General features: G+C 41.7%; 1 protein-coding gene across 7 annotated transcripts in view; it reads left to right on the top strand.

Moving 5' to 3' along the window:
- STARD13 (StAR related lipid transfer domain containing 13) overlaps positions 1–25,391 on the top strand; it is a 513,277-nt gene that overhangs the window by 426,398 nt on the left and 61,488 nt on the right. For all 7 annotated transcript variants that reach the window (XM_046028279.1, XM_046028283.1, XM_046028278.1 and 4 more), the window contains one exon: positions 23,829–23,900. In XM_046028279.1, coding sequence (XP_045884235.1) covers positions 23,829–23,900 — 72 coding nt within the window. The remainder of the gene's footprint in view (positions 1–23,828; positions 23,901–25,391) is intronic.

The following is a 25,391-nucleotide window of genomic DNA, read 5'->3' as shown; positions in this document are numbered from 1 at the left end:
TTGGATGACCAAAAAGAGAGCGATCGGAAATGTTGCATTGAAGAATAAAATTGAAAAAAAGGAACCAGTTGGGGATGGTGTCCAGGACAAAAGACACAGCAGCTGAGACTGCGGTTTCTCCAGGATATTTCTCCTGCTATGTCAGAGACCACAATATGAAATCATATAAACCATTTGGATTAGAACTCGTCAACAATGCTTTCCTAGCAACAAAGTGTAGACTGACCTTAACTTTCCTACAACGTTCATGTGGGTTTCCTGACTCGGTGAGCGTGGGTGTGGCTCTTGTCTACAATCTCGTGGCCAGAACTGTAGGTACGGTTTATCTTCCCCGGAGTCCTGTGACATTGTTCCAAAGTGGCATTGCTCTCACTGATTTCAGATACTGTCAACATAACATTTTATCTTTCAAAGCAGAGGATTTTAGAGCATGAAAAGAAAGAGACTTCATTTTACTGGAGAGAAGCCGGGGATCAGGGAGGTTAAAGTGCCGCTCAAGGTCACTCAGCTAGCTGGTCACTTTGATGGTTTCACTGAGCATCTCTTGACTCTCCTTTAGAGCAAGATTTTTCTATAAAAGCCTCTGTCCTCCGGAGGCATTCTTTTCTCTCCCACCTAACTGCTAATATATTTCTAACAGGTACATTTCTTTCTTTAAAAAAAATTAAAAGAGAATATGTGTAAGCCTTTTGGTGACAGCACTAGATGGACTATGACCAAGCAAATAGTTTTGTTAAATTAAAAACATTCAGAAATGACTTTGCTTACTGTCTAAAAACCCACGGTGGACCAATCATCAAAGCTTCCCTGAGAAAAATACACTTAAAAAGCTGAAAATCTTGTGGACAATTTGATTATTTTTTTGTTTTTGTTTTTGTATTTTACGTAGTGACTTCACTTTAGTACCTGTTTGTGTCATAACTTATTAAAATAAATATGCCTTTCGAATTATTTACAAAGTTCCAAAGTCTTTTTGGAAACGTGAGTGTCTTAGTGTTGAATCTTACCCATTAATAGTACTTTCTCTGCATTCCTGGGAGGTGTGTATAGAGGTGACCCTACAGTCCAAGTTCAATTCCCCCTCCTATTTTTTCATGTTAGAAGCCAGGGGGGTTTAGATATGATCCCAGCCATTTGTGTGTGAGGAGAAATTGTTTTCCTATTCCTCCTAATTTCAGAACTAAGGCAATGAAGCCATTTTGTTCTGCTAAAAGCCGATCACCTTCTCTCATGGTATTAGCAGACGTTTTCTGCCCCTTTTGGGAGGTTTCATGTGCTGTTTCCCATTGAAGATTGTATTCAAATGAGCATTGGGACATATTGGGAGAAGAGTCAGAGGGGTAAAATAAAAATAGTCTAGAAAAAAAATGCATAAGGATAACAGTGCTTTTTTTGTTTGTTTTGAATTCTTGGATTTTTTTTTTTTTTAAGAGTGTGTAATTTAAAGTGGGCACATGGAGAAATGGGTGCCGTGTTCCAACTGTATGCCCTTTATTTTTGGTCTGTCACGGTGGTGCTAAGAGCCACAGGTTTAAAAGCATTTAGAGTTTTGCTTTCATGCCTATCTCAGTAAATCCTTAAGATATTTTTGAAGTAAATGAGGTTCAGGGCAAAATAAAGCCCAAACAGGCATCCATTAACCATAACGAGCTTTAGCCAAATATTTATTCATCAGTTAATGTGAACTTGCTAGGTGATCACTGGGTGCCTAGTACAGTGAGAAAGTGGTTTCTCCCCAGAGGGGGTTACAAAGCTAAATTTTAAAATAACATAAATCTAGAGTTAGGCTTGGGATCATCATTTTTGCAATAGTAGTTAAAATGATTTATAGTAGATTCAAATTGAAAGTAAGATGAGACAGATGTAAGGTGGTACATCCTCAGTGACTCTTATTGAAATGCTGCTAGAAATCCAGACTACTCAGGACAGGGAGTAAAGGGTACAGAGAACCATCTTGTAGATGGGAGACTGATTGAGCCACGCAAAAAGAATCTATTTAGAAAGGTGAAATTGAGAAATATGTCCAAGTTTCTGATTTGAGAAATAGCTATAAACTGGGCCCTGTCCATAATAAGGGCACCAATATACAGCAGGAAAGGTGAGCAGCAGGTTTCTTTGTTAGAAGGAGGTTCCTATACAACAGATAGAAGTGTCCTGGAGTGCTAGTGCTAGGTTAACTCTATGGGCACCAGCCAGAGATTTGTTTAGGTAATCTGACAAGATGACTTACGGTTGGAGTCCATCCTCTCTTCCTCCTCCCTTCCCTTCCCTCTGTCCCTCCCTTCCTTTCCCCTTCTTCTCCCCTCCCTCCCTCCCTTCCTTTCTCTTTCCTTCTTTCTTCCTTCCATTCCCACTTTCTCCTTGCTTCTTTCTTATAACTGGCCATTTAATATGAGTGTTAAAGATACAACCACCTTGGAGATTTCTTTCTTTTTTTTTTTTAAAGATTTTATTTATTTTTTATTTAAAGATTTTATTTATTTATTTTTATTTATTTGACAGAGATCAAATACCTACAGAGTAGGTAGAGAGGCAGGCAGAGAGAGGGGAGAGAGAGGAAGGGAAAGGGGCTCCCCACTGAGCAGAGAGCCCCACGCGGGGCTCGATCCAAGGACCCCGAGATCATGACCTGAGCTGAAGGCAGAGGCTTTAACCCACTGAGCCACCCAGGCGCCCCCCACCTTGGAGATTTCAAACAATTTATAAAGATGCCTACTATCACTTCTTGCCAATATACAAAAGGATTTTCTAAAATGTTGATTTGTAACTCTTTCTTATGATTTTATTTTATTTCAAGTTATCTCCCCTGTTACTTTTTAGACAATAAAAAGAAAGGAAACAAAACATTTTTAAATGACAAAAAGAAGCAGATATACAAGGTGTGGAATTATTATTGACTCAGCCCAACAGACACTAAGCTTATAGCTCCAATACCTAGTTACAATTAATTTAAAAAGGAAACAACAAATGCCACTCACTCATAGTCTTTAGCCTAGAAATCAACTTTAGTCAGACAGTAAATACAATGTATACGGGACTTGTGGGTTCTGTTATCAAGGCAAAGTGTCCAACCATTTGTCATTTTCACAGAGTAGTCTGACAGGGGCAAGAAGTTTCTTCATGAATTGAACTCTGAACCAAGAAACCCACCCATCGGTCACTATCCCCTGGGGGAATCTGACATTAGAGCCTGGATAACTCCAAACTGTTTTGAAACATATTTGATTTTCTAAAACTGATGAGCAGTGAAATAAACCCGTTCAGTCCACTGAGATTGGATTTATTTCAGGGCAGGGGTGAGGGAGCCGGAATTGAATTTTTTTCAAAAGAAACTGTTTCACAATGTTTCTGAGTGTGGTGTGTATTGGAAGTTGGATGGTTTCCATGAAACAAAAGTGGACCAAAAAAACAAGAACTTTGAGTAATACTTAGAGGACGGTCAAGTTTGTATGTGCACACGCGCGCGTGTGTGTGGTGTGTGTGTGTGTGCGTAAGAGCAAAGGGTCCTCAGAGATTTTTCTCAGAATTAACTCTGTGTGTGCACTTTAGTTTTTCATGTGCATATTCTTAGGACTCATTCATTATTCCATAAATGCTGGCTATATACTTACTCTTTTCTGGGCCTAAGGGGGCCATTGTGGATTCAACATCAACTAAGGCAGAAGTCCCTATCCTCAAAATGTTACAGTGTCAGCCAGCTAAAAGTTTGTTTCCCATTCACACTGGGACAAGATGCTCTAGGTCTAGGCGGACCAATCTCCTCCTCCTCAACACGCAGCTTCTGAGGTCCTGAGGTCACCTGGCCATTGGCACAACCCCTTGTGGATAGAGACGGCGAAGGGGTGGGAGATCACAGGGCATGTGAGTGATCACATACCTTTGCACAGAACTTCTCCGCACGGCCTACCTACAAGGGAGACTGGCTGCTCACAGATTTGTGAAATATGGACTTAGTGTCCCTCCACAATATTATTTTTTAAAAACTTAATGAAAAAAATCATAGTAAAAATATCCTTTTATTAAAAACTGACCTGTTTTAAAAAAGAAAAAACAAAACAAAACAAACAAAACAAAAACAACAACAACAACAACAAAACTGACATGGAAAGCTAAGACTCATGTACTAGATCCAGTTTGTTAATATTAGTGACAAATAAGGATGCCACTCTCAATGAAATAGATGACCATTTATTTTTAATTAGGTCCCAGATTTGTGCAATCAGACTTTTCATGAATGTAAGATTGATGAATTTGCTTTTTATTTATTTTACTCACCATCCTTTCTGAAGTTACAAATAAGCAGTAGAAAGGCAAAAAGTGGAATTAGGAGGTTAATAAACTCAGGAGGTAAATCAGCCTGACTCAATGCCCAAGTCAGGTCAATACTGTGATGCTAATAGTTATCTTCTAAAAAAAGAGAAGAAAAGAAAATCAAGAGTTAGCAGTCCTCAGCATCTCACTCTAGTATATGGACGGAGTGGGACCCTTGTCTTCCTTCTGCCTGGCAGCCTTCCAGGCAACACCCCCCTCCCAGTGCCCTGATCAACACCCCCCACCCCCAGACCAAGGCTCAGAAGGGGAAGTTTAGCCACAAGCTTAAAGGACAGGAAGTGACTCATGGTTCCCCCAGGGGTCAGGTGAGTGGGTAGTGAGGGAAGTCTGGGAGAGAGAATTCCAGATTCAAAAATTAACCCAGATGGGAGAGTGGCCAGGGCTGGAATTTCAGAAATGACCATGACATCAGCAAGAGTGATACTCCCCCACTTTCCCAGACAAGCATCTCAAAGCTCTGCTGTGAATTCTTCCCCATCTATTTTCACAGCATGATTGGGAACAAAGAGTTATCGATATGATGCCTAAGGAGAATGGTTGTAAATCCCTGAGGCAGAATTTCAGAGAGGAGCCTTCTGGCAGAGCTTATGGGCAATTTAGTATGATCTGGGTTTTGCTAATAGGAGCCCTTATGCCAAAGAGAATTTCGAAACCTAGAATTCAGTAAACCGAAGGTGTATGGATTTTTTTTCCCGCTCTTTGGGGATTATTAATTTCAAATACTCTAAATATGATGATACCATTATTGTGTTAGGAAATACGTGAGGTTGCGGGCTATCTAAATAATATACTGTTTAGATTATAAATAGAAACCACACTGGACACAGAAGACAGGAGTAAAATTTGAGCAAGGTTGTGAACGTGGTTCATTAGTACCTACGTGGCGCTATGAGGATACTCTTTGCACCAAGAAGGAGGAAGTCCTTTAGAAATATTGTCTTTGCTCTTTGTAGTCAACTGCGGAATATTTCAAAACAGTATTTATCTTCTTAAAGGGCATGTAAGGAAATATTTGGAATTTTCAAATAAACGATTAACCGTTGGAATCCTAAGGAAACTCTTGAGCTGTGAGTAGAGAGTTCTTTCTGTTTGCTGTTAAAAGACCCTGTTGATAATGTGAACGAGTAGGACCGACACCACCTGACATTTCAGTTGCATTTAGGGGTTTGATACATTAGAAGGATGTGGGACTCTTTCTGTTCCAAACTGAATCCTTTCTCCCCGTGACTTTATTTTGAGTCCGTGATGCAAATCCATGGTGTTCCTTTTTAATGCGAATGAAAACAATGAGCAAAGGAAGTGTGGAGGTTTGGAATCTTTGCTGATGCCTCACAGGTCACTGGGGAGCAGTGAGGTTCTTCTCCACTCTCAGTGGCCGGAAGCATGAGAAAGGACTATCCTTTACTCCTTGCTCTGAAGTTCTCTGAGCCTCTGTACTGGAAGCTTCCTCAGTTTGCCACGCAAACATTCACCAAGTCCCTTGGTTGGTGCTGGTGGGATATGCAAAGACAATGCCGGTGCAGGGCAACAGGAGAGCAGAGTAAAGCGAAAATCCCGGTGCCCGGTAAGTGCTGGGTGGGGAGCCCAGAGACTGGGGCAAGCCTTTCTCATATGGGGGCCAGGAGCAGGAGGTCTTTGCAGGAAGGACTCTTTCTGCACAGAAAGTAAAACTAGAGCCGAGAATTACAGAGATAGAGGGGGAAGAAGAATTCGCTAATCTGATGAAGGGGGAGAAAGTCATGCTAAACACAGGCGGAGTACCTTAAGACAGCAGCAACTGGGAGCAGGGTGAGGTGGTGGTTTTAGGGAACCGCGAGGTGTTCAGTACCGCTGATGTCCGGGGCACTGTTGCCAGTGGAAACACAGATGGACAGGCTGGGGACCCCGGTGGGCACTCCAGAACTGTATGCTGTCCCCAGATGTTGGGATTTTACTCTGGGGCCATCTGAGAGCCGCACCGGCTTTTTCGATAAGGGTTGAAGTCTGGATTCCATCTCTGAGGCTACCTTTGCAGGACCTTGGGTACACTCCTGAATAAAATGCACAAATTGTCATCAGAACCTGAGATCTTCTGCTATATTATGGAAATACATTTGAGGAGGTCTTTTTGTTTCAAAGCCGGTGCTTTATGTCGCTGAGCAGAGACTCTGCCTCCTTCCTGTGATCTTAAACGTGGATGGCAGTCAGCTCTGCACGGCCTGAGCACCCCCCGTGCGTTCCAGTCAGATTCCGGGTCTGACTTCACATCCCTGTGGCTTGAATGCGCTTGGGATTGCCTGAACCTCACATTCTCTAGTGTTCAGGGGGATTGTTGGTAAACAGTAATAACAGATCACCTCTCTAAAAGTAAAATTTCTCTTTTAAATGTACACCCGAGCCCCCTCCCCCCACCGCCCCAACCAGCCTGGCAGAATGTCCAGCAGAATGAGAAGCCAGAGGGTGGTCCATCATCTTGGGGCATCAGTTTTCTTAAAATATGAGTGAAGGTTTTATTGTTTTAAAGCAAGCATGGGTATGTTATGTTCTTCCTCTCTGTGGGCAGAAATGTCAAATAAATCTGGGGGTATCTGCTTTATTTTCTTCTGCCACTGGAGTGCATCAGTGGAAAAAACGTGTAAAGTACTCATTTTAGTCAATAATAACAGCTCCAGTTTTTAAGTGCCTGCTCCTCGTCAATTCACAGACTTCGTTTTGTTCAGCAAATGTAAACACAACATGAGTCCGAAGCCCCGTGCCAGGGACGAGGATTGCCGCGGTAAACCAAATTGCCTTCCTTGTTGGGGAGTTTCTGTTAACAGCCTTCCAGCTGCTCTGAAGAGTATGGAGGAAGTTGCGCACATTTCGCAGATGGGAAACTGAGACTTTAAAATGCAACCCAGTTTGCTCAGGGACCCCTCCAGTAAGCCCATCCTCTCCATGTGGCTCTCCATGGCCACACTGAAAAGCTTTTGGTCTCAGCTTGCTGTCTCCCTTTCCTTATCTGTTCCTGCCTTCTCTTCATCCGTTGAAAACATTCATTGCTTTCTGCCAGGTCTGTATACTCTCCTAGCTCTAGAAATAAAGGAGGTCTATCACTCAGCAGCCACAGCTCTTATACAGGCTTATTTTTATGTTAATTATTAACAGTAACCAAAACAGCCACAACCATCACAAACCTATATTGAGCCCCAACTATTTACAAATGCACTCTGATGAGACTGAGAGTCTGTAAATAGATAGAAGTCATGGTTACATCTGTCAGGTCAAATAACATTTCAGGATGGCCGGAAATCGTGGAGCAGTGAAGACCATTAAGTGTTAGAAATGTTCTGGGAAGGCTTCTTGGAGGAGGTGCCCGTCAAGCTACACCTTCAAGGAAAGAGAACCTTTAAGCCGAGTAAAGGGAAGAGTTTTCTAGCAGACTCCAACTAAATCTAGTTAGTGCCCAGAGAAAGTCACCTCAGTGTGTCACATATTTTCCCTGTGCTCCTGAGAACCAAAGTCAGCTGATGCTTCAAGAGAGGCATTAATCTACCCTGATTAAAAGCAAACGCCCTTCCCCAGGGGTGCCATCAAGGACTAGCTGGTTGAGTCCTTTGAGGGTGTGATTGGGGTGGCCTCAGGCAGTTGGGTTTCCTCTGGAGCATATCCAGGGAGATTTGGGTGGTCCACACTGAATGAGGACTCAGATCTGTTGGCAAGGAGATCTAACCCTTTTTGCTCAATAGCAGAACTACCCGCCACCCTCCCAGAGTCTTCCAGATTCAAAGTGACTCTGAACCAAATCTGACTTCCTAACACTATTCCAAATCCACATCTGGAATGCCTCTAAGCTGCGTGAGATTTCATGCCATTGATTTGTTACTGATTGAGACTAGGGCTGGCACTCAGCCCACACTCTGCCCCAAGAATCATAGCAGCAGACTTCTCAAATGGAGTGGAACAGAAAGCTATGAAAACCCAGCGTGTGCCCCTCGGCCTCCTTCAGTCAAGCCAGGAAAGGAAGAAAAAAGCGGGAGAGACTTTTCAGGGGGCACAGGTACCTTCGCCAGAGACCTCTGAGCAGCACTAGTCTGGAGGATTAATGCAAAACAAGTTCATGAAAGATGGCCTCCCGGGAGAGCCATGGAACAGAAGCAGCACTCCTGGCTTCTCTGCCCTTGGGTGTGCCCGGAGCACGGGGTTCCCAGGGCTCTGCCAGACTCTAGAGATGCCAAAGATGAATCAGGCTACCTCTGCCGTTGAAGGGCTTGTGGTCTCGTGGGGAGACAGACATGTAATAGGACCCTTTTAGGCTAATCTCGTAAGAATCGCAAGAGACTAAGAAAGTCCAGAGAAGAACAGGCTAACCTGGGATTCAGGAGGTGAGGTCCTAAGCTGAATCCTGATAGAAGAAAATGCAATTAAGGCAGGAGAACAAGAAGTAGGAGGCACATGACAGACGAAGGGAGGAAACAGCCTCAGCACCGTGTGGGAAGTGAAACAGCACCATGGGACCAGCCAGCCCCAGGCACTTCCTCACAACTGGGCCTAACATGGGCCATGAGCCCCCGGAAGCAGGCAGAGGCCCAGTGAGGGAGGGCGCCGGTGCTGGGAGAGTGGGCTGCTAGTTGATTCTGTGGGTGACAGGGTGGCACTAAGGAGTCTGAAGGGGAATGACGGGGCTTATGCTGTAGAGAGATTCAGAAGGCAGAACTGAAGGGGGGAGATCCTTTAGGAGGTCTGTTGCAGTAGGTCCTAAGGGTGTGATGAGGGAATGTGGGTGGGGAGCATAGGAGTTTGAGAAACACATTTCAGAGAGAAATTCAGGTCTTGAGATTTTGTTGTGAAAATGTGGAGGGGGGTGAGAGGGGGAGGAGTCTAAGACCTCCAGGTGTCAGATTCTTAGAACTCTGTTCAGTTTATTCATTTATTTAACCCCATGCTTCTAAAGGAACAGAGTGTCATCCAAGACCGTGTTCTTTAAGTGAAGGGGAGTCAGGAAGTCAGTTAGTGGGTTTACCCAGAAATTTTTAATAAAAGAAAAATCAGGAAAGAAAATGGCAGTTGGCATTTTGTAAATAAATGTAACTAGGGTTAACTAGAGTTTAACTAGAGTGTAACTAGAGTTTTGTGAAACCTTGTTTCAGTCTCTATGTGTATGTGCATGTTAACAACTATACGAAGTGTATTTCTTACTAAAGATAGTGGTAAAACATTTGCAAGTTCTATGATATTCATTTCCTGTGGTTGTGTCTGATTATTGCAGAGTATGACTATGTAGCAGTCAGATTTGATGATCTTAAAAAGGGAGAGGAAGTCCTTTGGGAGAAAAACAGGAAAATCTTTTCTTGCTGTTAATTTTTCAAGACCAAATCTTACAGTCATCTGTGCCCTTGGGATTCCCAGAGATTCCATGCAGAGGGAGGGGAAAGGGGGTCGAGCCAGCAGAAATGACTCTTCCTGTCAGGAATGGGACAATATCAAATACCCTGCCCTAGCACAGGCCCCATCAAAGGCTACAGAGACACTGCTGCCTAAGGGTATCTTGGAGACTGGTCTCCTAGCAGAATCACAGCTAGAAGAATAATGTTACCTTATTTTGTTTTTATTTATTTATTTATTTATTTGAGAGAGAGAGAATGAACGCGCACTCAGGCCTGTGAGCATGCAGGGTAGGGAGGGGTAGAAGGAGAGGAGGGGGATTCTCAAGGAGACCATGCTGAGCAGGAGCACACAGGGCTCGATCTCACAACCCTGAGATCATGAGCTGAGCTGAAACCAAGACTAGGATGCTTAACCGGCTTAGTTGCCCAGGTGCCTCTTTTTTTTTTTTTTTTAAAAGATTTATTTTTTTGACAGACAGAGATCACAAGTAGGCAGAGAGGCAGGCAGAGAGAGAGAGAGGAGGAAGCAGGCTCCCAGCCAAGCAGAGAGCCCGATGCGGGGCTCGATCCCAGGACCCTGGGATCATGACCTGAGCCGAATGCAGAGGCTTTAACCCGCTGAGCCACCCAGGCGCCCCTTGCCCAGGTGCCTCTTACCTTATTTTCGTATAGGGATTTCCGGTTTGCAAGTTACTTCCACAATGTATGTTCCAATGTTTACAATAGCCTGGGGAGTTTGGAGGGGCCTGAATATCTAAAAATTATTTTGGGTGTTTACTGACCTATAAATATTAAAAGCTATAAATATTTTCCTCTTCATATAACCATTCACTCTTTCAGCCAACACTTATTGGCAAGGCTCTGGACAAAGGATAAAAAATCTGCGTATTTATTTAAGGATACTTGCAGTTTCACCTATGACATGTTTACAGAATGTCTGTGTCCCTGTATATATATTTGTGTGCCTGTGTGTGTGTTGGGGCTGGGGAGAGAGCGAGAGAAAGATCATTTATCTCTAAGTGCCAAAATAAAAAATTGATTGCCCACAGGAAACAAGGCAGGAAAAAGCTGACCCTTTTATAAACGGGGCGCATAAAGTTTTCTCCTTGGGGTAAATGTAAACACCTTAGTAATAGAATAAGTGAATCAGAGAATCTAATGAAAGCTACATTATCTCAGCGAGTAAAGCACCTGTACAGTATTTGCCTTCGAGGGAGTTCCCATGACTGTGAGTTCTATCTAAAACCCCAGGTGAAGAACCCCTTAGTCTAGGCAAGACAAAATTCATCTCAATTAAACACACACACACACATACACAGTTGACCCTTGAATAACATAAGCTTGAACGGCGCAGATCGATGTATGTGTGGATTTTTAAATATAAATACGGTACAATACTGTCAAAGTGTCTTCCTTATGATTTTCTTAATAACATTTTCTCTTTCCTAGTTATTTTATTGTAGGATTACAGTATATAATACAGATGACACATTCAAAATATGTGTTAATCAGCTGTTTCCATTATTGGTAAGACTCCGGGTCAACTACAGGCCGTTAGTAAAGTTTTTGAGAAGTCAAAAATTTCGACTGTTGCAGGGTGGGTTCCCCTAACTCCCATGTCAGTCAGAGGTCAACTGTGTGTGTGTGTGTGTGTGTGTGTGTGTGTGTGTGTGTGTGTGTTAATATGTGCTAATTGTTCCCTGGTTTGGAAAAACAAAAGTTCAAAGAAGACTGCTTTCTAAATTTTTTGTTCAGGATTAGGTATAATTTGAGCAGTCATGAAATGTAATTATGATCGTTTACGTGTAAGGGCCAAATATTTCTTTGCTTTTAAATATAAAGGATTTGAAGTATTTTAGTGGTATTTCAATTATTTTCCTGATTGCCTCCTCATGAAGTAAGTCCCTGAATAGACACCTTGTATGTTTCTAATAATGGGAATGACCTTGACAGGAAGCCTATCCCGGAGACTCCTGACCTCAGGAGGCCAATGACCTTGGGATCCACTTTAACCCTCGACTTTTCCCAGTCATTACTCCACAGAAAGCCCATATCCCTTGCTAATAATTTACTTATTTGTTCAGTTGTTTTCTCATAACATGGAAAAACAATCTTCTGAAGGCATTTCCTTAATGAAGCCTACATATCTGATATGGATTTCTTTCCCAAGGTTCTGATGGGGTTGCTGTGTTTAAACACATCTTTGCCCTTGAGATCTTCCCATATCAAGCAAGTTATTGCTAACATTTTACTTATTAACTGGTAAGCACATCATAAACTATAATCACCAGGCTGTCTTCCCCATCCTGGTGTTGATATCCTAAAAGAAACAGCCTGTGGAAGCCCTTAGTTCCATTTTCAAAGTGTCACATTTCATTTATGACTCTCATTACCTCTTGTCTTGTATTGTGTGGAACATGGCTTCCTGAGATACAGCATTATTTAACAGAAAGAGTGGAACAAAGTCTTCCACAGAATGTAAAAAACGAATTGCCTGTTAGATTCCTATCATAAGAAGGATCTGGATGCAGGGGACAGGGCCGTGTTTGCCCCAAAGCCCTCCTGCAGACACAGATGAAGGAGCATAAGCTTCTAATCCAGAAAGACCCCAATTCACAGGAATCCCAGCTTCAAAAGCAGTCAGTGGGCAGAAGAGGGATTGCCATGGGCAGAACCGGTAAGCCAACCATCTTTTGCCTCAAATCTCATTTCACCTGCTAAGTTTGTCCGGGTCACTTTATCCAAAGTGCCCCCACTTGCTCTGAGCCTTGTAGGACTTTGTCCTGCTCTGGGAGGCTTTTGCTTTTCAGGGATTAGTGATTCCTGGATGTTTCTTTGTCTTCCCTGCTTTGGCTTAGAGACCTTCGGGGCAAGACCCTGCTTACAGTGCCTAATTGCAAGCTTTTCAGATCCCAAGCACCCCCTGGATGTCTATCAAATAAATCAGTAACACGAATGCCTTCTGCTTCTGAAGACCGAATGAAGAAGCTGAGTGGAGAGCATCTGAAGCCATTGGAACCATTATTTTCTATTGTAGGAAAGGAACAATAAGCATCCTCCACTCTACTAGTAGCAAACACAGCTAACAACTCAGTTTACCCTTTTAACAGTGCTCTGAAGTAGATACTGCTGTTTATTCCCCTTTTATAGATAAGGAAACTGAAGCATGCTGAAGTAGTTAACCCGTCTAGGGCCGTGAAGGTAATCAGAGGTCGAGGTAGGATTTGAACTCAGCCCTTGCCTCTAAAACTTTATGCCATATTACTGCTCTGTAACAGTTAGTCTCTGTATGCCCTCAAATAAAGGGATGTTTTCTAAACAAATCGACAGGCTCTTTTTAAAAAACTAATTCATAAAACTGAGTGTATGTATTCAACAGAAGAAGAAATGAGTTTTTATTTTATAGATATGCCATTAGTTAAGAGCAAAATGAAATTAGAATGTATCTTCATCTTTTTAAAAGATCTTATTTATTTGAGAGGGAGAGTGCACAGGAGTGTGAGTGGGGGGAGGGGGGAGGGGCAAGGGGAGAGGAAGAAGCAGGCTCCCCACCGAGCAGGGAGCCCTATGTGAGACTCCATCCCAGGACCCCGGATTATGACCTGAGCCAAAGGCAGATGCTTAACCTACTGAGCCTCCCAGGCATCCTTGTATCTTCATTTTAAACTCCCCTTTAAAACAATAACATTAACCCTGAACAAAAATAAACTGCTGCTGGGAGGTGGGATTGGGAGAGGGGGAGCGGGCTATGGACATTGGGGAGGGGAGGCGAACCATAAGAGACTATGTACTCTGAAAAACAACCTGAGGGTTTTGAAGGGTCAGGGGTGGGAGGTTGGGGGAACAGGTGGTGGGTAATGGGGAGGGCACGTTTTGCATGGAGCACTGGGTGTTGTGCAAAAAGAATGAATACTGTTACACTGAAAAAAAAAATAAACTTGTTTTGTTCTAAAGAGAGGCACTCTTGGTGTAATTGCTGGTTTTAGAAATTTGGGTCACATTTTGCTTTTGATTATTTAAAGGATTGGGGCAGTCATGTGGACTCCAAATATTCATCTAGTCATTAAAACAAGATGGGGAGTTTTTCTCTATTTGGTCTAGTATATCTGTCTTGTTTTGTTTTGTTTTGTAAGTGTAACCTCGAAACTTCAGCAACACGCTTTTGAAAATACCAGTTTATGACATAAAGTTTTGAAATGCATCTTTGAAATTATCTAAATACATATGCAGGAGGTCAAAGACAAGTGGGACAGCTGTTCCATAAAATCTCCACTCTCCAAATACCAAGAAGGAAGAGGTGGGAACATGGTCCAGAATCTAACCTTAACTTTGAACTTCCTGACTTGTGTTAGTTTAAGACATCCCTGTAGCATCATTTAAACATAGTTCTGGTGTATGAATAAACTCCACTTGGAATTTCCTTTTTGAAGTCTGCTGAGAATATAAATCAAAACCATATGAGATGGGTCTTAATCCAGAATATAAAATAACATGAGAAATGTCAACCCACAAGTACTCCCTGAAATACATTCACCAGGATGCACGTTCTGGCAAAATTCTTTCTTTAGAGCAAAAGCCTCCAGAGAACTGAATTTATTATTTTTAACCCACGATTATGACATCGGAATTGATACAAGAAGATGCTTTTTAAAGTTATGGCAGGAAGAATGTTTTTCAGCCATCTAGAATGATTGAAAAGGGAATCAGTTGGCTTGGAAAGAGGTTCAAAAGGCGTTGTCAAGTGGAAATGCACATTATAATTTTATTTAAAGATTGTGTAAAATATATAGTATATTTAGCCTAGACACATGCACATCTTTGTAATAAAAGAAGGAGACCATTTGCCAACAAAATGTTAATACCTAGATGATAGAATTGTGGTGACCTTTCCTTTTTTTTCTTCCTTTTTTTCTTTCAGGTGTTTCAAATCTTGGGTTTAGATTTTGCTACTTTTCTGTTAGATTTCATTTAAGAGGGGATTTTTGGTCACTCTAATCTCTGTTCAAGTTTGTTCAGAAGGGAAATAACCATTTTATACCTGAATTCAGTGAACATTTGGACAAGCATCTTAGTCAAGATCATATTATTGGCTATAATTAATAAAAATTGTTATATGCCCAGAACTAGTCAGGTAATGAAGTCCTACTTATATTTTATAAGGTAGAACTACCTCAACCTTCATTTAGAAGTGCTTATGTGTTTGCATGGCACATTCTTCTGCCATTTCCTACTGTGTCTTAAACTTAAAATCTGAAGTTTAAGGTTTTGTGACAAAATTATTAAGGCCCGGTGTTCTTTAAAATTAGAAGTTATTTGCTATACATAGTAAATCATTAAAACTCTTTACAGTTTACATAACTTCTTTTTAAATCTGTTTGATTGCGTTCGTGGTATATTTACGGGATGCTTCAATTGACTTTAATATCAGTACGCCATGTGGTTGGACGGTCATTAATGTATCACTGTGTCTGAAGGAAAAGGAGAGCTCCAGTATATAAGTTGTTTCCCACTCCTTCAGCCTGAATCTTAATCTCTTCCCTCCCAAATCAGGAAAGCTATTTCAATGACCTAACCTGTTTTAAATCACTTTCTGTAGGAGATACATAATGTCAGTGTCTACTAATGATTCGCAAAATAAAAATCCCAATGCTTAAAGGGCAAACCTCTGAGCTCAGCGCTCACTTTGGCTTTGAAGAACACGGTGGGGGAAAAAAAATGAATCCATAGCTGAAAACCCAATGAAAACATAATTTCTTAAGTCTGGCCCTAATTTTCTGAGACAGGTGATATATGTTTAAAAAATCATTTGCAAAATGAGTGCCTTTGCAGACAAGCAGAAAACATTCCAGAAAATTGGCAAGGACACTTTGAAAATTTCTCAGTAAATATTTTATCCCAGTGACTATTTTCTGGTAAATATTTAAAAGTAAAAAGTACACACACAGAGACACTCTCAAGTTTTTTAATATAGTCAGATAATGAAATTATACTTGAGTTGTACACATCTTTTCTTGGGATTAAATGAAGCAGACACTCATTTCAGTTGATCCAGGTATTAGAATTGCTGAGAAATTAAATGCACAAAGCCTTGAATGGGGAATCAGTGGCTTTGGTAAGTATATAATGCTCTGCCAGCCCTATAAGGAGTGAAAGGCTCGAAAAGAATATGTCGGGTTCTTGGAGTTATTTTATGAGGACAGTTTCCATTTCTCTTCTGAGGCTTGCACGGTAGAATTTTCCTTGATATCATGAGAGCTTCTGGTGTCGTTGAAGTTCCCAGAGCTATAGGAGCTGGACTGAGTTGGACTAAGTAAAATAGCAGATAAGCCTTTACAAGTACAGACTTTCAGATATGTCTGAAAATAGAGAAGGGGTTTGAGTCCCTAAAGACATGCATATTTTTTAACACTAAAAATAAACAAATAAAACCCTTAAAGCAATATAGGATAAGAGAATACCTGTCCGAAACCAAGAAATCTGACTTCCTAGCAGTGGTGGGACTTGTCCAGACCAGCTGCTCCTCCCCAGGCAGGAGCTCATCAGCAAGGCCGCGAATACGCAGGGACCCCTCGGAGACTTGCCAGTCTGGCTGACCTGGAGGAAGTTAGAGCTTTTGCTCCTGAGAACCAACCCCAGCTCCCAGGGACTCCTCTTCTTCACCTTTCCTAGAGAAGCTGAAGAAGCCAAGACAGAGAGAAAAAGTCATCCCCAGAATCTCATTCCCTTGTCCCAAGAAAGACGACTCAACTTTATTATCTTGGCGGGTCAATATGGCGACACTTTGGCCAAGGCCTGCGGGTGATGAGCTTCTTTTTCATTTTGTGCAGCAACGTTCTGTCCCCCTACCTTGCAGTTCGGTTGCCTCACTGCCTCCGCCATGAAGGATCTCTTGGGATTTTGTGGCAGGCAGTGGCTCCACAACCTCAAAAAGCTGGGGGTGTCCTATGCTCGCGTCTGCATGCAGGCTCCCTGAGAAAGACCACAGGCGCCTGCTGGGAACAATCTGTACAAAATGAAAGGAGAGAATGAAGAGCTACTCTGCCTCATGGAAAACTTGAGTCAAAACAATCTGGTCAGAAACTATTTGGCTGGCAGAGCATACACTTTCCGCTTTCTTTTTCTTTGAGATGGAGAGGGCTGGGATTGTAAATTTTTGTTCTTTTCTTTTATACTTTTAAGAATACGGGCATAAGGAATAGTATTTATAGTCCTGAGGACTTTCCTTGTTCAGTTGCAACTGAACTTTTGGTTTTCTGTTGTGTGTGTGTGAGAGAGAAAACCTGTGGCTGTGTGTGCTCTCACACACTCACATATGTGGCTGCGTGTGATTGAGGATCATGAAAGGATTGTTTACCTTTTTTTAAAAGGTTTTATTTATTTGAGAGAGAGAGAGAAAAAGTGGTGGGGTGGGACAGGAGAGAGAAGCAGATTCCCCGCCGAGCAGGAAGCCCAACATGAGGGGCTCGATCCCAGGACTCCAGGATCATGACCTGAGCTGAAGGCAGACGCTTAACGCACTGAGCCACCCAGGTGCCCCGACATGGTTTTAATTCATAGAGGCCATGCACCATAGGCAGGGAAGCAGAATTCCAAGCATAAATGATTACTGAGACTGATTATGTTCATTTCTAGGGCGCACTAACATATCCAGCAACAGCTTCAAGTTGAAATAAAGGTCCATATTCTCTCTCTCTAGAATGACTATCTAGCCCTGCATTAAATTAGTTTATGCTAGATTATGTCACTGTAACAAGCTGTCTCCCAAGTTGTAGTGGCATAAAACAGTAGAAGTTTATTTCTTGCTGATATTACATGTCCATAACTGGTCTTTTGTGGCTTTGTTCCCTGTGCCATCATTCCAGGACCGAGGCTGAAGGAACAGCTTCTGTCTGAGGTATACTGGCCTCGTGGTACAGGGAAAAGAGTAGGAAAACTGGAAGAACTCTAGATGGTGATAGCTTTTGAAGAATTTTGCTCGAAACTAGCATACATTGCTTCTGCTCACATTTTGTTGGCCAGAGTGGGTCATATGGCAAAGCCAGACATCAGCGGGATGAGAAGTATTTGCTTTCCAGTTAGTAGAGGAGAACTATAGGTTCTGTGACAACTGGAAAGAGCAGAGAATCATTGTGAGTGTATAAGGAAATGTGTGTGTGTGTGTGTGCGTGCGCACATGTATGTGTATGTATGTTTTCATTATAAATTTAATAATTAAATAAACTAGTAACAGATTAATAAATTACATATATATGATTGCCCCAACCAAGCTGAAAAAGAGTGACTAAAACAACCCTTGAGCGAGTAGGAATAGACCTACCACCCAGGTGTTGAATTTGCTTGATCCTCTTTCACTCTGATAGAAATTATTCTCAAGTGACTAGATTTATACGAGTCCAGCCTGCAGAAGATCATTCAAGGCCTGAAGTAAGGCTAGGGTTAAGAATTAGTGATGGGGTAGTATGTCTCAACATGAATGTGATCCTTGCTTTCAGGAAAATAGTACATGTAAACACGGCCATGGATCCCCACCTTAACTGAGTACAACTCACAGATCTATATATCTCCCAGATTTTGTTCTTTAGTTCTCTGTTAACTGACAGCAAGATACTTTGCTACGCATTAAGGAAAAAGTTGCCTTTAAAAAGGTTCCTTACATTATGGGGGAGATGAAATGGGTGTTTATCAGTTGGTTCACTGATTTGAATATTCAATAGTCAATAATCTTAAAATTATTCTAAATAACCTGTATTTTAGTTCTACTAGTAACTTAGAATATAATGGAAAGAAAAGGTTATGCGTATTAGGAAAAAAAACTACTTGGTAAACATTTAAGACTTATTCAGGCCTTTTGCACATCACAATAAACTTGTTATAATAATTCAAAGAGTACAAGGAAGAGATATCCTGTCGCCATGATGCAGACTGTAAATCAGTCTCTTATTACTACAAAACTTGATGTTTCATCCCGCACCTGTGATTGGGGTTATAAAGCGCTCTTGGAGAAGGAAGGCTGTAGTGTCTAGTTCTATATAATGTTAATTATTGCATCATTCTTGTCTGTCTATAGTTGGAATGGATGCTCTGGCATTGGTTTTAACAAAACTAGCCTACTGTATGGCCAATTAAATACACCTTCAATAAATAGAGACTTCACTTGAGAAATTCCATCTGAAGACGAAAGAGTCATTGGTCTAAAGTAGTACACTAATAATGAAGCTAACTCAGCCATATCAATTATCCTAAGCCAACAACCATGAGTGTGTTGAAATGTTAATACCTTTGATATACTTTAATAGTGTTAATTGTATCCACTGCAGACAACTTGTGGTGGTTGAGTCACCCATAATCTTTCAGAAACAGGGTGCCCACCATGTTAGCCAGTTTAAATGAAAAAACAAAGCACCTACTCTTCTAAATCACATGGAGACCCATGATGTCTTTTTTCCCCTCTTCTCTTGAGTATTTTAATGAACATTTAAGAAAGAAGACCACTTAAATTGGAGCCAGTGTGACCACTGAAATTCTAGGAGATTTGCAAGAACAACATAAATACATACGCCTCTGTATAATTTCATAAACTTTTAACAGTAGACCAGGTTCCTTCTGGCCAGCTAACTTTCTGATAATAATAAAATTTAATTTGGTTCTAATTTGAATTTTTGGTCATTTGAAAAGAATAGTATTCCTTTGAGTTAGCTATGGAAAAAGTATTTGCTGCGCCGAGAATAATGGAAACCAAAAAATGTATTTAAAATGCTTAGCTGGGAGAACACGCCGTTCCCAAGCACTCAAGAAACACCAGTTTAAAAATTCAATGAGATTGTAACATGAGAGGAGGCCTGCCAACCTCGGCAGCAAATTTGCTGTGCTCAAAATATCACCTTACTTGACTGGAGCCTTCCAGAACCTTATCCACCTGACTTTCCAAACATCACTACATCATATTTCTTTAAAGAAACAGCTTGTAAATCTCTTAACTCACGAAGACTTCCAGCCTTTTCCACAATCAGCCTGTGTTGGTGAAGTCCTACTGAACTGTTTTCTCTTGGCTACCTTGATTTTATAACCTCCCAGCTGTGATTAACAACTGGCAGTGTTCAAAAACCACGTAGTTTTAAAAATAAGCATACTTCTCAAAATAAAGTAAATTTCCCAGTTTTACCAACAATATCGTTATATGGGGAAATATTCACAATGTATTATTATGTGAAGAAGGTAGTCAATGAAAGATATCACAACGATTACCATTTTGATAAGTAACATGTATTATGTGTTGGTAATGGGACAAGAGTTGACTTGTTTCTTTCATTGTGGTTTTGTGTTTTTTAAATACGTTTTCAATACTGAGCATGTATGATTAAGAAATACCATAATACTCTTGAAAACCAGTGTACAGGCTATAGTGAATTTCCACAACGACTTTGTTTCCATGCCCGTTGATGTGCAGTTCCTGAGGCACCCAGGGAGACAGCCTCCCTCTACACATCTGCCTCTCAACAGAGACCACATCATGTTCTCAACATGTAGGAAAGGCAACCGAAGCAAAGTGAGTGACTTTCCCTCAAGTAGAATCACAGTTTTGTGGCAGAAGGGCATGCCTAGCACCAAACCATCTTCTGGATTTACTGAGTGAAAAGGTTCGCTTGGTTTTTGTGCAGAAACTGAACACCTGGCTATCTCCCCCTGCAACTATTTGATTTCAGCCTCCAAACAACTGTTGACCTAAGTAAGATCCCAAGGCTCCTTGGTCTTCCTGAACTAAGGGGGACCAGGTGTTCTTGAGGAGTAGGTCATGCGCATTTGGGTGGTAGTGATGGGGCCAAGGAATGTGGTTAGGGTGACCAGGACTGTCAACCCCATCTAACCTATATAGCAGAGGCTTTGAACATAAAGAGGTTTTATTATCTGAAGAAGTGGGTGAGGATGTTGGGCAGGCAAAAGTAGGCACCCACTACAGAGTTAAAGAGAAATGATTTTTACATGTAACAGTTACAAAATTTCTAATGAAATCCTTTCATGGTAGGGAACCAAATGGATGGAATTTGCTCAGGTAATGTAATGTTGGGGCAACATACCGATCTCAGTAGAGATCGGTAGACCAGTCTGTCCAAGGGCATTCTCCTATTCTGCCCCACATTTAGTAGACTACAGCAACCTGGTGCTTTGCCTTGTGGCCCTAGAGCTACCATGGGGGGCAGGTATGGGTTGCAAATAGAGAACAAATAGAACTACAGAAATGTGATTTGAATGGCCCTTAAAGCTTTCGCAGAATATTGTGCTACCCAGCAAAGAGCACAGTGAAAAAGAGATTTTCACTCTCCTCAAATGTCATTTAGATGGATCTTGGTGAAATGATGACACCAGCAATAATGATTCCTCTTTAATTCTGTAAGCATTTTGGCCACTTCAAGTGTAACATGCTGTGGGGAAAACAGTAGCATTTGGCTGATTGTTAGTCGGGTCTGTGAGGACTCACTCAGTAGAAATTGTAAGGCTCTTTTTTTCCCCTCCAACTCAAGGTGATGGAAGAAGTCAAATTTGATACCAGTTAGATATGTGTGATTATTTTGTTCGATGGCCTTGTTAGTAGGTGGTAAACGAGAGTTCATTTTGCCCTTAGATTGAGGTATCAAGGTGCTGGGCCTACAGCTAGAGCACGGGACTATTTGAGAGACTTTCAGAAATAGGATAGCAAGTTGGGTGTGCGACAGTGATGGCGAGGAACCGTCCACCGCGGCTGGGCTGTGGTTTCTTCTCATTTAGTATTTACTAATTGCAGTGTTTGCTGTATTTGACTCTGAGACTTAACAGCTAAATGCCTACCCATTCTAAAAATCGGCCTATTTGAGGATTTGACTTAGCTGAGTTCTGATTAAGATTTGATTATCCATGTTTACGTGTGCGTAGAATTTCAGTTCATTGTCTTTATTTGTCTTGTGAAAAAACAAAGTCAAGTTATCTAGAAGAACTTTTAAAAAAATTTTTTTTCAAGATTTTACTTATTTATTTGAGAGAGAGAGCTCAGGTGTGCATAAAGCAGGGAAGGCACAGAGAGAGAATTTCAAGTGGACTTAGTGTCAAGTGTGGAGCCTGACGCAGCCTCTCCCTCCGCTACTGCCTCTGTTTGAACTTGCTCTCGTTCTCGCGCGCGCGCGCTCTCAAATAAATAAATAAATCTTAAAAAAAAGATTTGCTGGCTCATAATTAAGTTTAGAGAATGCCCAGAAATTAGATATTTCCTCCTTACTAACCACTACGTTGTATTGAAAGAGAAAGCAAATCTGAAGCTTGAAAATTTAGAAGGCGACAGTCTGTTTATGACTCAGTAGCAACTCACCACGTTTTCCAAATGTTAGGTCAGAACGTGCATTTCCTACTTCCCCTGAAATACGTGTGTGATTTTCAAAGCGAAAGCCTTTTTATAAGGACTCTCAAAGGAGTACTGAATAGGGCTCTCAGGCCATACAGTAATTGCCCTTCGTACCTTCAAAGGGAAGGCCCACATTAGCCAATACAGTACAGTCCATTTTGAACTGCACTTGTGGATCTCAGAGACACCCCCTCCTAAAAGGCTTTCCAGAGCTTTTATCTCCAGCTTGGTGCTTTTGTATTTCTAACTGTTGCCTACATGGCAGGAATGAGTACATATTAGGGCTGTGCTTGTACCCATTATGTGAAAAAACCCTCATGCGAGCAAAAAACTCAAGATTTAGAAATGCCAGTCACTGGAATGACAGTGGACTGGGAGAGGCCAGAAGCAGCAGACACTCTGGGGTAAGGACCACCACAAGCTCTGCTTTCTGCTTCCCTGAATTCCATGACAAATCTCAGTCTATGTCCAGCCAGATTAGTGGGATGGGGAAAGTGTTTGCTCTTCCCATTGGGGCCTGTGCAAGATCTGGCCTTTGGTCTGTTTCCCTAACATACAGCAGATAGCTCTGTCATATTAAACGTTATGCTGCACAGACATTGTTTTCCTGAATTCAGTGCACAGACATTGTGCTTTTAGTGTAGGTACACAGGCTCAGGCCCGCAGCCCGTGTTAGTGTGGATCGTTATTTTGCCGTTGCCCCAAGAACACCCTGTACTCTCCGGCTTTTGCTATGGGGAGAAATGAACATCTGAGTAAATGGAAGTACAGTGATCTGAGCAGGTTCCATCCTAACAGCAGAGAAACTGTTAGTGGGCACTGCGTAGAAAGCTGTTATAATAGGCTGTATTATTTTGTTTGGAGAAACTGGACTTTTGACAGATGAACTTCTTTTCCCTTGCATTTGTATTTATCTAACAGAGTTGTGGTTGGGAAATGATCCAGGATTCACAAGGTCAAAAAGTGACCTGGTTCACATACTGTAGACTCCTCCCATTTCACTCCACAAGCTTCTCCAGGCAGGTGGTCCCGTGTGTTGTTGGTACGTTCACCCCGAAATGGTCACCCAGAGGACATATCGACCTTTTGGCTTCGGCCCTCAGAGATTCTAGCAGCCCTGTCAAACTCGCCTCAGCTCCCAGATAACCACCTTTGCTTTTCCATGCTGTACTCTGCAGCTTGAAACCATTCTAATGTGCTTGATGAATGAAGATCTTGTTGGAAGGCATTGGGAATTAAAGCCATTAGAAAAATTAAAGAAATAACAATATTTTGGATTTTTGTAATACCTTTCTTTGTGAAAAAATACATTTTCATAGACCATCTAGTTGTATTCTTTCCTTCATTATCCCAAGAGTAAAAGGATTAAAGAATGTTGGATAATTATTCTTAGCCTTATCTTTAAAAGCTAAAAAAAAAAAAAAAAAAAAGATCATAAGGAAGTATTTCCTCCTTCTCTGTAGCCCCATGGTTCCCTGGTATATAAATAAGACATTTTTCCCTGCCTGAAACTCAGGCTTTGTGTTCTGTAATCTGTGGTTTTGTTATTATCCAAATACTTGTGGATCGAGGTTGAAGATAAGCTTAATAGACAGCTAAGTACCTGTGTGCTACCTGCTCATTTTACCCCCATTTCTGGTAGGCCTACTTACGCAGCCTTACCTGAGAACAATTTTGCTTTGTAATAACTTGTATAATGCTCACCGGTTTTTCCTTGATTAAGGTAGAGTGCTAGTGTGTGGCCATTGGACTCACACATTTCCCTTTCTTGTATTTTTCAGAAATTGAGGCGAAGGAAGCATGCGACTGGCTCCGTGCTGCTGGGTTCCCACAATACGCTCAGTTGTATGAGGGTAGGTTGGCCTCCCCTTTACTCTTCATAAAGAGAATTAATTCAAAATGAACCTCACGTATCCTATGGTGTATTTGGACTTCCAAGTCTCTTCTCAACCATTTTTCTTTGCTGTCTCTTTCCCTCAGCCTTTGCCATCCCAGGGCTTACACTGATGCTGATTTAGACACGAGTATTGCTGCCTGGGTCTGCCTGCCTTTCTGCTCCACACCGCTTCTCACTTCTTTACTTTCTGCTTCTCCTCTCTTCACCACCAATCCCAACTCTGCCTTCTCCTTCCAGCCTTCCACCATCAGCAGCTTTCATGATTGCTATTATTACCGAAGTGGAATTGACATGCAGTGTTCCATCACCATAGTGATTCGACCATTCTGTACATTGCAGGCGCCCACCACAATAAGGGTAGTCACCATCATCACCATGCAACGTTATTACCGTATTATTCACTGTATTGCCCATGCTGTACTGTGCTGTACCAAATTATAATCAGTTCTGACTCCTTGGGTAGTCCTTATCCATAGTCAAACAGGATCCCACCAGTCAGCAGACGGCACACTCGGGATAATCTGAAGAAGATTTATTTCTAAAAATGTTTATTACCAAGTTGTGGGCAGAGCGAGAGGGTGCCAGAGCTCAGAACGAGAGAGGATCCTTTGAGCAGAGGACACAGCTGGCAGTGGGTGGGAATCTGTAGGGTAAAAACCCTGACCTCACCCTCCGTCCTCCCTCGGTCTCCACCAGGGCTTCCCATTGGCCAAAAATGAAAGGAAGCCAAAGGACATGGATCCCCTTGAATGCTGTCCACACGGGTGATCCTCAGGGCACAAGGCAGGGTATAGAGTGGGGATCTGTAGGACTAAAAAAAGGATATCTAGCACACGCAGGAGCATTGAGTTCTCTTCCTGATGGCCTAAAATGTATGTAGGATAGAAAGAATCAACAAAATTCACCTGTAGGCACTGGTGATTCACACTCACTCACCTGGAAGTTCAGTTTTACATTTTAGAAAACAAAACGGAACAGTTGTTCTACTTCTCTAACTTGAATTCCCTGAGGATAGCATATCTAAGAATATGCTTTGAAGTTGAGAGTCTCTGATACAAGTTTTTATAAACTTTAGCCTTGAAGGCAAGGAGGGTTTTGTAATTTTGATCTAAGCAGCTCTACTTCCATGCCCCACCATGTTTCCTGATTATGAGGGAGAGGCCTGAAGAGGTTACATGACTTCTCCAACATTAAAAGGTGGAGAAATCGGAATTAAAATCAGTCTCTTGAGCTGTGACACAGTGGCTTTTCCTTATAATGTGAAACTCTCTTTGTAAGCTCATAATATTATAAGCTCACAATTTAAGCTGAACTGTCTACAAATGGCTAAGAAGTAAAGTAAATGTCTTCTCTTCACAGAGTATCAATTGTTTGAATATTTTGCTGATACTCAAAGTGACTCAAGATTTTGCTATAAAAGAAAACATTTGAGGCCATTGAACTTTGA

This window comes from Meles meles, chromosome 14 (assembly GCF_922984935.1).
Source record: "Meles meles chromosome 14, mMelMel3.1 paternal haplotype, whole genome shotgun sequence".
NCBI classification, from domain to species: domain Eukaryota; kingdom Metazoa; phylum Chordata; class Mammalia; order Carnivora; family Mustelidae; genus Meles; species Meles meles.
Note: the sequence above shows the minus strand (reverse complement) of the source record. Positions and strands in the feature narration are given on the sequence as shown.